Genomic DNA, 14,977 nt, shown 5'->3' with positions numbered 1-14,977 from the left:
GAACCACTGGACTAAACTAGCTAACTGTTTACAGGGTTCAATATTAATGTTTTTTTTTTTTTGGTGGGTCAGAAATCAAATTACCCAAAGTCAGTTTTTATTTGCTACTATACAAATTGTTTTATTTATTAGTGGTTATCAAATAACAAAGACTAAAGTTTATTGTCTTGTTTAATCTTTAATTAAATGTAACAGAACAAACACACAAAGTGCCATAGATGTGAAGCAACAAACATTCTTGCATATCAAGAAGTTATGACTCATCTCCTATATTTCACTGAACACTAAATTCTTTTGATCAGCCCAGTTTCTTTCATATAATGGAATAGACTCACTAACCTGATGGCAAATACATTTTTTAGACTAATTTCTTCCACTTCAAGCTTCCTGATTTCCCTCTTTAATGTTTCTCCTTCTCGAGAGTATTTATGACAGTGAAAAATTACATGCTGCACTGATTCCTCTATTTGACAGATCTCACATAATTCTGAGGGATGTTTGTTTCAAGCATCACACTACTAGCCTACTAAATTTTTGATTGGCTGCGCCAATATTCTCATGCGTGCAAGGGGGAGGAGGCTATGCTGTGTGCCAAAGAAGGAGAATATAATTTATGACACAATGATCAAAGAATGATTTAAACTTTTTTCTGATAACGTTAATAAATATAAGATAAAATAAAGTGAATATACAATACATAATATGTAATATATATGTGATATATATATACGGTGCATAGGTCTCTGAAGAACCTCCCATTTCTCCATCAGACACAGACACACATCGGAACATCTTCCCTCAGGTTTGACCTCACTGTAGGTCTTCTCTGTGTCAGGTGCAACCCAAAGCTGACCAAACACAAACCACAGTCTTTTTTCTCAAATCTACCTACCACTGACCTCAGCACCCGTGTAACATGAAATGGAAAATAAAGCCCACTTGATAATAAAAATAAGATAAAATAGATGAAGTGAAAAATAAAGTGAAAAATACTAAAATTACATGGATTGCATGATATAAGGTGGAAGATAAAACCCACTGACACATAAAATAGAATGCATACTGAATAATAATAAGAAGAATAAGAATAAAATAAAATAAAATTAAAACAAAGTGAACACATAAAATACATAGACTGTATAAAATAAAGTAAAATATTTAGTGAGCTGGCTTCCCTGATATCTATCTGTAGTGTGTTCCATAGGTTTGGGGCGTAATTGACAAAGGCTGCATTCCCGATTTTCTTTCGGCTGTTGTTGGTCATCTCCAGATGATCGCAGTGTTCTTGAGGGCAAATAGTTAACAAGGGAGTTAGAAATGTAGCTTGGTCCTAGCCCATTAAGGGCTTTGTTTGTATATGAGGAGGAGGACCTTAAAGTCAATACTGAATGTTACAGGAAGCTGGATCAGAGCAGCTAAAAGTGAACTAATGTGTTCTCTCCTTCTTGGTTCTGGTTAATATCTGAGCTGCAGAGTTTTGAATGAGCTGAAATCTCTCAGTGTTTTTTTTTTGGGAGGCCAGTAAAAAGTGCATTATAGTAATCAAGTCAGCTTGAAATGAAGGTATGAATCAGCTTTTCAACATCTTTTTAGATTTATAAATGGTCGTACTTTGGCTAGCAGTAGTAAAGTAAATTCAGATGCCATATTATAAATCCTGTAAATTAATTAATAATTATAGTGTCAAGTGATTCTGCAATAATCTGCAGTGTCACTCTGGTTTCAACAGATACAGATGGTCACATGTCTGAAAGTAAAGAGACATTTAAAACTTATATACATTTAAAACATATATACAACTTATATACAAAGACAGGAAAGTCTTTCTAAACAAGCCTCTGCTGGAGATGATCCACATGGACCAAAATCCAGACTGAGACTCAGGTCCAGAAGGAGGGTGGAGGAGGTGGTTGAGTGGAGGAGTCTGGGTGTGTCTGCAGAGACTGTGTAGAAGGACAGAGCAGCAGCAGAGTAGTCCAGATACACTGATGATACTCTGTCAGATCCAGAGGAACACACAGGGATGATGGTGGACTTGACTTTGTGTGTGACAGTGGAGCTGTTCTCAGATCAGTTCAGACTGCAGCACTGAGACTCATCTCCACTTCTTCTGATTCCTCTGTAAGTCACTGCTGGATGAAGCTCTCCTCTCCACTCTACCTCCCAGTAACATGGCCCAGTCAGAGTCTCTCTACACACAAGCTGCTGCTGCTTCAACCTCTCTGGATCATCAGGATACAGCTGATCCTCTCTCAACACGAACTCCTGGATGTTCACTCACTCATTCCACTCCAATCTGATGAGAGAAGAAGAAACAACAGAGGTCATAAATCAGTGTTTAGTGAGACTCACTTCATCAGCTGTCAGTCAGTGATGCAGCACATCCAGTATAAAGACCAGCAGGGACTTCAGTCCTGTTCAGACCAGAAGTGGAGCAGCTGTGCAGCGTAGCCTGCTTCCTCTCAGCTCTCATGTTAACGTGTTGGAGTGAACACACTGAGCTCCGATCTCACAGACCTGCAGAGACTTTTGGCATCAAGTCTGTTTACTCTGCAGATTTCACTGAAGTACACAGAGGAAATAAAGTGCAGAGAGTCATGAACACATCATTACTGCACAAACACTTTAGTGACACATTTACTGTTGTTACATGTGACCTGCTGTTAAAGTGAAAGCAAGAGTCTCTGTGTGTTGATCAACATCTTATCTGCTTTTGAAATGTCATTTGACAAATAAAAATGGAGGCTGTCATTGAAAATATTTGCAGGAAAGAAAATAAGTGATGGACAGATATAAAGATGTGATTCCTGGACTTCAGCAGAGGTTCTGGTCTGTATAAAGACCACATGGTTACTAAACGTAATGATGGTTCAGTGAAATCAGAGCCAGTGATTTGCAGGCTTCAGTCAGACTGATCTTAGAGCTCTGACAAAGATGAACTGATCAATTCTTTAGTGTTGAAATGAGAGAACAAACACTTTCAGATCAGATTTGATGGTACGACAGTTGGATGAATGAGGACCACTGTCTCTATACATCTTGTAAGGCTGTCAGCTGTAATCCAGCTTTATTTCCTGCAGACATGAACAACAACAACAACAGTCGTCTTCACATCGACTCAAACACATGATCACAACAAGCTTCTGGCTGATCTGATTGGCTGACTGTTCTCTCTCTCTCTGTCGTTGTGTCCGATCCTGAAGCCTGTCACCGTTCTCCTCTCACAGCTTCACTGAGGAAAGCAGCCACTGAGAAGGTTGGAGGTTCACCAGGAAATATTGGATCTTTGCTTTGATACTAACTGTGTTTAATACAAAACTGCTGAAACCAGCACGGACTGACTCCAACTCTCTACTGACCTCAGAGTCTCCAGTCTACAGTCTGGACTCTTTTTAAGATCAGACAACAGCTTCTTGTCTGAAGAACTCAAGGAGTTTCCTCTCAGATCCAGCTCTCTCAGATGGGAGGGGTTGGACTTCAGAGCTGAGACCAGAGAAGCACAGCTGCTCTTTGACAACCTGCAGTAAAACAATCTGAATAAAGAAGAAATCATGTAGCGTTAGAAGCAGATTATTCTGTTTGAAATCATTCAATGTTTCATAATCTGTTCAGAGCTGAAGAAGGTTTAGAATGAACAAGTTTAGAAAATGGAAACTCCAAACACCTGAACCCAACAGGATGCAGGTTAAAAACTGTCAAATACAAACAGTAAAAAAGAGCTTCATTAATATTAATGACAACATGCTGCTACTTCAATAAACACACAGTGACTTAACAGTGAATTAGTCAGTGCAGCTTTTTCATCTTATATTAAATATGAAGACCAAAAAGATGCTCAGTGTGGATCAGTATAAAGTCTATGTGGTCACAGATGTTTTAATGTTATCAAAATTGATTTAAAATAAAGATCTGAATGTTTGAAAGTTTGTATCCACTCTGCTGAGGAAACTCATGGACTTCAAGTGGGACTTCATTTAAAATGGTGAGATTACTCAATCCCATTACTCACTTCTATTTATCAAAACACCAGCTGGTCTCATTCGTCTAATTCTTTCTCCCTTCTTCTTTCACACACACACACACACACACACACACACACACACACACACACACACACACACACACACACACACACACACACACACACACACACACACAGTCAGAGGGCTACCAAGGCTGGATTGGGAGAACTGGTGTCTTTGACTGGGCCATAAGTCATTAACTAACTCACTCCCCTGCCATCGCCCAATACTTGGACTTCTGCACTTAACCGTGTTCCTTGTTAGAGCCTGACATACAGTTCATATTTGGACATTATGTAACATGTCTGCTGCTGTTCATTATATTTTCATTTATATTTCAACTGTTTTTGACAGACAGCATTATATTGACAAAACATCTTTTATTTATGTAATGTTCATCTTTTTATTTGGACCACTGATATGCCTTAAGGCTGGACAATATCTCCAGTATATTCAGATGTTACATGATATAGAGCCAGATATTATCTGAGAGTTTGCTTGTAATTCTGTGATGTAGCTCAGTTGTCTGTAACTGTTGCTGCTCCACAAAGCAAGGTTAGTAAGTTTACCACATGACTTTAAAAATGGTAAAACTGCTGAAATTTGGTTTGTTATCATGAACTTGAATTGTGAATCATAATTGAATCATATCCAAACAGCTCATTCAAATGTTGCTTTACAGATTCAAAACACTATCATGATGATGTCATCTTTTCACACTTATCTGCCTAACTTTCTAATCCTGCTTTGTGGAACAGTCCTCTGGTTAAAAGCTGCTTAACAGCAAATGATGCAGTTTTATTCAACTGAACTGTTCTGTTCTGGTCACCTGCTTTGGTTTTCTAAACACTGTTTCATATTTTTAAATATATTGTTAGTCAAAAAAGGTGATACTGTATAGTTGATCATGTCAATATTTCTGAGCCTAAGTGCCTTGTACTACTATTTCCATCAAAAAGCCAAAGACAGTTTGAGAGAGAACGCTCTGTTTCAGCTTTTTGTTTAACATGCAATTGTTCTGCATGTGAACTTTCCAACTTTATATTCAAATAAAAAGTAAAGTGCAATAAGAAGCTGTGTTTTTTCTCTTACATTGTAATGACATGATTGAAATATTAGTGATTTAGCTCTGTTCTTCATTCCTAAAGAACATTTTGTTCTGGTTTGCATTATGTGCTTGTAGCCAGCTTTGGACAGAGATTTTATGAAGAATGACAACCAGGTCTATTAAAACCTTTTTCTTAACAAAAGTGTCTTTAATTGTATGTATTGTGACGATTCCTATGTGTTTAACCTGCTAAGTCAGTATTCATTTAGGATAAAAAATAAGTTAATTAGTTATTAAAATGTTTGTAAAAAAACCCAACAAACTAAATAGTTCAATCAAACAAATCTGTCAACTGTAAGATAGTGTAAAAGAAAAAAAACAGTTATATTAATAAAGCAATGAAAAACCAGATCATACTGTATTTTTCATTAACAACACGAAACCGTAAATTTTAGTGACAGTAAAAAAATGTTAATTTTACAGTAACTTAATGGCAACCCTGCTGCCAGTTGTTGAATGTTTTTACAGGAAGTTTTAACAGTGTGTGTGTAGAGGTGTGTGTGTTTCTACTGTAGCAGCCTGGTGTCATCAGGAGATTTAATGAAGGTAAACACAGTGAACGGTGGTGCGTAACGGCACTGCGCTCTGGCGCAGCACTTCTCAGAGGCTGCAGATTTATCAACATATCAGTCCTGCTGACTTCAGATGCTGCAGGGATTTAATGAAGTGAAGGAGAAGCTTTTCATACAGTATAAACAGCTGTGGACATCAGATACTGTAACAATCACCCACGTTCATTTATACATCACTGCACACTGATTTACTGACTTTCCTGCTTTAACCACATTAAACCTTATTTTCTGTGCACATGTTGGTTGGAGAGTGTTTAATAGAAATAAATGATTTATATTTGAAGCATTAATCTGTTGTTGCAGCATGTCTGCATCCAGTAGACTATTTAGTATGAAACACAGGCGCCTGATACTGTATCAGTAGCCTATGTGACGCTCACAAAAACAAAGGGATTTAATGAGGATGACGTATGACTGCAGCGTTCTACTATAGTCATACGCCATTGTTCAGTTTTAACAACAGCCGACATTTTTGATCTTTGAGCAGAAAATGAAGTTATTTGTCCACAAATATTTGGTGAACATTGTGGCTAATCAACATGGTCAGAAAATGACTCAGAAAAACATGAAATATCTCAAAAATGCCATAATACACTGGAGGGAGGCTTTAAATAGTATTTAAATGTTTGAAAACAACATTTGAATGTGTAAATCTGAAGGAGATTTTACCTGATAAAAATCATCCTTATGTCTGCAGTTTAGTGTCACCACAACTTTCACATCATATTAATCTCAGCACAGAAGTAAGAAATGGTGTCTGACCTCAGAGTCTCCAGTCTACAGTGTGGACTCTCCAGAAAATCACACAGCAGATTTGTTCTTGAACCGTTGAGACTCTCGTTATAGCTCAGATCAAGCTCTCTCAGATGGGAGGGGTTGGACTTCAGAGCTGAGAGCAGAGAAGCCCAGCTGATCTCTGACAAACTGCAGTTCTCCAATCTGAATAAAGAAGAAATCATGTAGCGTTAGAAGCAGATTACATGGGTGCAAGAGCTCCGTCTACGGACGGATTTCCATCAAAAGTGAATTATTTGTTCCATCATAGTCTGTTTATTTTTACCACTAACACAAAAAAGATTTTACTCTGCCACCACATTTCTGCTTTTTTCACTTTGTAAACGATTAAACGGCGAGGGAAAGAGACTTTGGTTGTTCCAGACATCAACGCTTGTTCCAGCTTCCTGCGGTTGTTTATGCATCGATTTATACGTCTGTTTTCTCCAAAATAATCAAAGGTATGGCAGTTTTATTTAATGTGCACTTATTTCTCTGTAGGGATGGGCACCGAAACCCGGTATTAAACGAGCCCCGAGGATAAATGATTAAAGACTGTAGTATTGATAAACTCCGATGTTACCGGTTCTTTTATCAGCACTTTTTAATGTTTTGGTGTAATTTATTCTCAAACTGCAGCCTCTCCTCCACACACACACACACACAAACACAAAGACACACACACACACACACACACACACACAGACACACAGACACACAAACAGACACTCTCTCTCACACACACACACACACATACAAACAGACACTCTCACACACACACAGACACACACACACAAACACACACTCACACACACAAACACACACTCACACACACAGACACACACACACTCACACACAAACACACACTCACACACACAAACACACACACACACACAGACACAAACACACACAAACTCACACACACACAAACACACAGACATACACACACACAAACACACACACACACACACACAGACACACAAACAAACACAAAGACACACACACACAAACACAACACAAATACACACTCAAACAACCAAACACACACACAAAGACACAGACACACACGCACACACAAAGACAGACACACACAGACACACACACACAAACACACGTACACAAACACACACTCAAACACACACAAACACACACTCACACACACAAACACACACTCACACACACAAACACACACTCACACACACAAACTCACACACACACAAACACACAGACACACACACACACACACACAAACACACAGACACACACACACACATAGACACACACAAACAAACACAAAGACACACACACACAAACACAAACATGCACACACACAAACACAAACGAACACGCACACACACACACACACACAAACACACAGCAAAGTCAGTGAACAGCAGATCACATGTGAAGTGAAGATTACTCGAGTTGACGACAACTACGCTTGTTACTTCTTAAGTGCAATAACACCTTAGCGAGTAAAAAGCCAATACTCTATCAATACACCTGATCAACAAACATAAACATGTAGAAAAGTGATATTTTCAACTGCTCTGTCCGCAGTCTCTCATCCACCGCTGCTATGTTTTACACAACCACAGCGCGCTAGCTCGGCTAATAGCTAATTGTTAGCAACAAGCTAAAACTAAAGCTGTCTGTATGTAGTCTAACTGTTTAGCTTAGTTTGCCACCAATCTTCAAATTTGGCTCATTCTTGTAAACTCAGCTGCTGGCTGAGACAAAGCAGCCTCTCCTCTCTACCAGCGGTACCTGCAGCAGTCAATCACATCAGCAGCAGAGATACTGACTGATGTCTGTCTTCTTCTTTCTTTCTAAACTTTCATGTCAGGAATATTATTTATTTTATTGACATTTTACATTTGTTTCCAGAGATATTATTGAGTTTATAAAGTGACATTGCTGTTGTGAACATGACATGGGCGGCTGTGGCTCAGGAGGTAGGGTCAGGAGCGGGTCGTCCACTAATCGGAAGATTGGCGGTTCGATTCCCGGCTCCTCCAGTCCGCATGTCCATGTGTCCTTGGCCAAGATACTTAAACCCAAATTGCTGCTGATGGCTGTGCCATCAATGTGTGAATGATTAGATTTCCTCTGATGGGCAGGTTGGGACCTTGCATGGTAGCCCCTGTACCCATTCAGCGTATGAATGTGTGTGAATGGGTGAATGTGATTCGTAGTGTAAAAGCGCTTTGAGTGGTCGGAAGGCTAGAAAGGCGCTGTACAAGTACAGTCCATTTACCATTTACTGTTGCTGCTCTAGAAACAATGTTTAGTTATATTTATAATAAAAATAAATTCTAATCCTGTTCTGAATTTATTTTTTAAAGAAAAGAATAAATTCAGAACAGAATTTACGGCTCGACTTTAAGGCTTGTCCGATTTCTTTATACGACAAATGGAAAAGAAATTTACTTGTCCCACCACACAAGTTAAAAGTCACAAAAAAAATCCTCACAATGTTTCATCTGCTCTGCACCTCTACTGTGCGCACTGAAAAAGAGGGATGATGCATCACAGACAGACAAAGTCTGTGACGAGATGTCAAGAGGCAGATATTCACATTTTATTACATAATGAAAAGGTCCAAACCTTCAGATGTGCAAGAAAGAAAACGGAGAAAAGAGGAGGAGGAAAAGAAAGTCCAATATAAGGTATGTCGTCTAATGTTAACATAGCTAGCTAAGGAGCAATAAAGCTAATGCTAGATAATGATGCTACGATAGCTGCTGGACTCACATATTGTTACAGACTGAAGGATATGAGACTGAATGACAAGCCAGTAGCGAGCTATCTGGATAACTGCTCCTTCCTACAACGTCAGGCTTTGTGCTGAAATTTCACTGACCAATATCAGTGATAATGGCTAACGCTATATCCATAAAAACATAGATTTCTGCACTGGGTTGCATCAACTATGTGTAAGCTGGCATGAGCCACTTGGCATCGTAGCACATTGTAGTAAACTGGATCAATAGTGAAATATCATATCAATAAATTAGGTCTCTACTGGATTACTGTGTTGCTAAATGGCAGCAATTACAGTTATGTTGTAACTTATCTCCGTGGTGAAAGCTTTTATTTTAGTGATGCATAAATCACAACTTAGAAATAATAATTTACGTTATAACTAAGTTTGAACTGACACACAGCTGGTGCAACATGCTGCAGCAGTTGTTTGTCTACTCTGCAGCTACATGTTTTTGCTTGTAACAGGCTGATATCTACTCTATAACTGTCCAGATGCACTCAGGAAATATCTGCAGAAGCCTCCAGCTGCTGGAGAAGTTACATCTGATCTCCCATCTACACCACTCTCTGAAGCAGGTCAGTTCAGCCACTTATTTGTGGTCTCTGTGTAACTGATAATACACCGCTATGTTGTCTTTATTATTATTATTATTATTATTATTATTATTATTGTTATTTGAATGTCACAGTTACACCTTGTTAATTTCAAGTCAAGTATCAATATTATCTATTATTAAATGGTTTCTTACATACTTGTGTTATCATGGTAACACTAGTGCAATAAAATATATTGAATCATAAATATAATTATTATATTATAAAGGGAACATAGCTAACTTAAATACTAATCAATATTAGACTGCAACCATCTATATTTATTCAAGTTGTCTACAGGACACATTAAAGCTAGAATAACTTATTCCATCTAAAATAATTTAAACTTGGATTCTTGACCTTTTTTCACTCATGTAATTGAACAGTACTGGTCAACCATTATCTATAATTTATGCTTCAGATGTGTTTATTGTCTGATGTGTTGTCATTTATGAATCATTGTGTGTCCTTACTAAAGGATTAATAACTATATTTGCATGTATGTTTAGATTTACCTGCAGGTGAAGCAACAACAGACACAACAGACACTTCTACTACTCTACAGCCTGCAGACACCATCAACTGGAACAGATCCTGAAGTATGTGAGTCCATCAAGGCAGCAGCTATAGATCCTGCTGACTGGCAGCCCTGTCTGATATGGTGAGGACAGAGATAGTCAGCAGAGGCCATATCAGCTAAAATAAGACTCTACATTTACAAAATGAGAGGATGGGAGAAGTTCCCATCACCACCACTTCTACAGAAAATAAGTGAATGGAGAGAAAATCAAGAGAAGTTGGTTGGGTATATTCCAAGAAAAATATTTTAAAAAGTCTTTACTGCTTCTGCTGCAACCTGTTCTCACAAAAAAACTACAAACTAATCAGTAATTGATTTAATGACTGAAAAAATTGCGGTGAAATACTCAAAACCCATGAGAACAGTCCAGGGATCTCATTAGTTGAGTAAGCAGGAACGGGGCCTGAAAGAGGCGTACGCCACTTCCCAAGCAAAAGTTGTGATCTATAAAAACAAACTTGATGGGACAATGTGCGCACCTGCACCTAAACTCTTACCCATGCATAGGAACATTTTAGAGACGAGGGAAATCGACGATGCAGAATTGAAGTGAATTGAAGGCAGATTGTATAATAATCCTCTCACATATTTAATTTCACTTAATATCAAACATCAATTATAGATCCACATTATCATAAACACTCAAACCAGCAGTGTTATCTGTACTTTGGCTTGTAGTGAGCCATAACTTCCATAAACATCTTTCAATTTGTAAAGATATAAAGCAACTCAGATCTTAAAGTCTGCCCAACATTTCATCAGTGCTGCCTCACCCGGAGCACAAAGGAGAGAGTCAGTTGTGGATCAGCAGCAGCTGAAATGAATGATGTCAGGATGTGGCAGGTGGCAGGATTCTGCAAAGTCTGGGTTGCCTTTCTCCAATATTAGCTAAGCATGAAAATACTGATTCATTTTCACCTTAGCCACGTTAACTTACTGATGAAATGATCATCATTGATTGTAGAAATCCAAGATGTCATCAAATAACTTCAACAAACGGAACTAAAACATATTTACAGGACAGAGCGTTAATAGATTTTTAATATTTGGTTATACTGTGCATATATCACCAAGTATGAGTTCCTATGTAGTTTATATGTGTAAAATGGCTACAGTAAACACGGCTGTATTGTCAAGCACAGAGACACTGGAGACACAGCGGTGGCTGCCACACACACTCTGCCTTCTCCAGTCACCTCACCGGCTCATCTTCACCACCTGTGCTCACTGTGTCAATTAGAGAAATACCTGTATGCTGGATTTTGGAGTGAATATAAACTAATATAGTGTTTATTGTATTTTACATATTGAGTGAGTGGTGTAAAAACTACTTATACTGGTTAACTGGGAGCTGGCCCACTGCAGGGTGTGTTAAACATTTAAGCAGAGATGTCTGACTTAACAATCCACAGGAATGTTTATTGAGGTTGTATATGGTTGTTTTGGGTTACACACGTAATTTCAACGCGTCTGAAAACGGGGAAATAAAAGGTTAAATGTCTGTTCATGCCTGTTGCGGTCCTTCCTCTGCTGCTGCTGAGCACAAGTGACAAGAGAGGCTCCGATACACTGACTCTCAACACTGATTGGCCAGGCGTCTTAAGACAGAGAGAGTGATTGGTGCGGCGAAAGAAACACATGTACATGAATATTCATGACGGCTTTTGCATTGACCATTTATGGTTGAATGTGGGCGTGTAGAGGGCGGGATATGACGCTGATCCATGAGCGCACATTTCCAGGTGGACTGTGATTTATAAAGGGAAATATATGTGCATTCGTGTGTATGCATGGTTTTATAAATCTGATTATTTTTTGGTGCACGCCATTTTCGGCTTTTGTGCGCATGTACAATTTTAGTATGGATCCTACACACTGTTTTATAAATGAAACCCCAGAACATTGTGGGCACATGACATCATGGAAGGAGTCATCTATCCAGTGTAATCTATCAATAACCAAGTGCCAGCGTCTTGGATGTTACTAACAGGTAAAGGTAGTTAATAATAGTAATATTTAACAAATGATTCATTCTGTGAAACGTGATTTGTTTGTTTGAAAAGTAATTGTAATTTATAAAAATATATATTTTTGTCTTGAAACCATTGTGGTGTCTGATGTTTGTTGTCCATATTTTTACTGTAGAATGAGCGGGTGTGTCATGGACTCATGGTTTGGGCTCTTTGTGTTTTTTCTTCTTTTGGTTTTCTGTGTTACACTTGTGTTGTCCAGTCTTTTTGCTCATTCATGTTATTTGAGTTGTATCTTTGAAAGACTGTATTAGATTATTGGTTAGCTTGTAGTGCTGTGTACCTAGGTTGGTTTATTCAGAGACAGTTTGATTTATGCTGGCTTGTTATTGAGTGCTGTTGTGTTTTCTGGGTTTTACTTTGCTCTGTGTTTCTCTTGTGTGTTCCTTCACTCCTCCTGTTTTCATGTGCTCCTCCTCTCACCTGCCCTGCAGTAGCCTCGTCAGTCCTGCCCTGCTCCTAGTGTCTTCCCCAGCCTATCAGCTCCCAGCCTGCCCTTGTATTGTGCCACCTGTTCCTTGTTGTCTGATTACTTCAGTTTGTATTGAAGTTCAGTTTTCAGTTCAGTCTTTGTCGAGTCGTCTGATCAGTTAGTCAATTCTGTTCTGTCGTGTTTGCTCAGTTTCCTGCTCAGTTGATTTTTTTTTGTATCTTGTTCTACTCAGCTCATCCTGCTTTTGTTTTTTTCCTGCCAGTCTTTGAAATAAAGATGCTTTTCTTCAGCCCTGCTTTCTGGTCTCTGCATTTGGGTTCACCTGCTCTTCAATGTATGACAGGGTGGTGATGAGGCAGTACTGGTGGGGTAATGTGGTTTGGGGGGGGGCACCAAATCCTAATCTCTCCTAGGGCACCAACATGGCTAGAGCCGGCCCTGCTGTCAGATTTATTAAAGGAAAGCTTTACATTTTCAGAGTGAGTGAAGAAATCAGGAGAGAGGAGACAGAAGTGAGGAAGAATTGCAGGATGTAACTTAATGGTGTTGAAAGAAAAACAAGGAGAAAGTAAAGAAGTGATTGAAAAGGAAGAAGGTGCAACTGATTCAAGATTTAAAGAAACAGTTGAAGGAGTAAAGAGAAACACACAGAGGCAGCCCAGGCGTCAGGTGATGGAGAGACATGAACACATTCAAAGCAGGAGGCAGAAAAAACTGTTAAGGTCTGACTTCCACCTGTATCTAGATGAATTACTGTTCTGTAAATATATTTAAAGGCACAATCTGTTATCCAAACTAAAGGACATCCTAACAAACAAAAGTCAAAGCACAAGATTCAAACCTGCTATAAAAGGACTTACAGATGTTTTAACACAGGTACTAACACTACACAACAACTCTGTTAACATGATGTTTTCTTCAGCTGTTAGAAGGTTGTTGACCTCAGAAACTGTTGTAAACACAGCACTAAAACTGACACTGTCAGTTATTAGGAAACAAAATGCTGATTCATCTGATTCATTTATAAGTCAAACTGTTGTCTTGATTTGGCTTTAAGTTTAAACAAATTAATTCCCCATCAGTCAGTTTTGTTATGTTGTTATATTACAAACATTGATCTATATTAAGGACCATATAGAGGCTGAGAATCCAGATTTGTTTTTCAGATAGAGACTGATTGGTCCATATATCATCCATGAGGTCTACGTTTATTTATGTGTTGTAAATAAATACTGTTAATATTTGTTTAATATTTATTTACCTATTTTTTGTGCACTTGTTTCATTTCAGTTCAGTGTAGAGAAATACAGCGATACAGACAACCGCCTTACTGCGTATCTATGACAACACTGTCGACACCGCGTATCTGTATCTGTGACACGCCTGCTCTGTAACATAACTAGTAGTTTCAGGGGGCCTACCACCCCCCCCTGAAAACAATCCTAGTAGAAACACTGTCAATCATCATTATTAAACGTCAGAAGGATGATCAATAATTAATCTATAGAGCTCATATTGAAACAGACTTTACAAAGTGTTTCACAATTCAAGATCAAATGAAAAGATCATTAACAGGGAAGTAATGGCTTGAATAAAATTCATAAATTGAATCATTTATATGTTGACACTGTTTGGATGCTTTCAACTGTTTGTTCGTCTGATTTCTACGTTCACAAACAAAATGAAAAAGTAAATCATTGTCTTTTTTAATCTGACAAGTGACTTTTGTGGATGTGTAACAGTTAGAAAAGACACTTTAATGTGTGTGGAAATTACCTTGCTGCACATCGTCCCTTCTGTCCCTCACAGAGCTGTTTTGCATTGCTGAGGTTAAGTTGTGTGGAAAAATGCTGCTGCGCTATTTTATTGTTTTCTATGATATATATATTGTTATCTAGTCAACGTAGCGCTGCAGAGATTTTAGCATCTATTTCCTGGTGTAATTTCTGTTATTTTGCATGTTTAGGAGCAGATGTGCAGGAGAGACCAGAAGGTGATTCATATGTGTTACATTGTCTTCTGCAGGAGCAAATAAAGGCTGGAAACCAATCCTTTGAGTCGTCTCGTTACATGTCCTTACCACATCTGTCACACATGG

At 38.5% G+C, this 14,977-nt stretch overlaps 2 protein-coding genes and 1 long non-coding RNA gene across 12 annotated transcripts in view; 1 reads left to right on the top strand and 2 right to left on the bottom strand.

Annotated features, from left to right (window-relative positions):
• LOC121891797 (NACHT, LRR and PYD domains-containing protein 12-like) overlaps nt 1–14,977 on the bottom strand; it is a 118,432-nt gene that overhangs the window by 63,688 nt on the left and 39,767 nt on the right. The window lies entirely within an intron of this gene.
• LOC121891802 (ribonuclease inhibitor-like) lies at nt 159–7,077 on the bottom strand. The gene is made up of 3 exons (XM_042404397.1): nt 6,465–7,077; nt 3,360–3,533; nt 159–2,296 (listed from the first exon to the last, which is right to left on the bottom strand). The coding sequence occupies exons 1-3, from the start codon at nt 6,659–6,661 to the stop codon at nt 2,278–2,280; spliced, it is 390 nt and encodes a 129-aa protein (XP_042260331.1). The 5' UTR covers nt 6,662–7,077; the 3' UTR covers nt 159–2,277.
• Nucleotides 9,663–10,658, top strand: LOC121891803. The gene is made up of 2 exons (XR_006094164.1): nt 9,663–9,818; nt 10,346–10,658. It is a non-coding gene; the product is annotated as an uncharacterized LOC121891803 (long non-coding RNA).

This window comes from Thunnus maccoyii, chromosome 24 (genome assembly GCF_910596095.1).
Source record: "Thunnus maccoyii chromosome 24, fThuMac1.1, whole genome shotgun sequence".
NCBI lineage: Eukaryota > Metazoa > Chordata > Actinopteri > Scombriformes > Scombridae > Thunnus > Thunnus maccoyii.
Note: the sequence above shows the minus strand (reverse complement) of the source record. Positions and strands in the feature narration are given on the sequence as shown.

Excerpts from the sequence above, each read along its gene's own strand:
- LOC121891802 (XM_042404397.1), bottom strand. The coding sequence starts at position 6,661 with ATGATTTCTTCTTTATTCAGATTGGAGAACTGCAGTTTGTCAGAGATC. Across the intron at positions 3,534-6,464 it reads TGTAGACTGGAGACTCTGAG|ATTGTTTTACTGCAGGTTGT; the intron begins GTCAGACACCAT and ends TTCTTTATTCAG.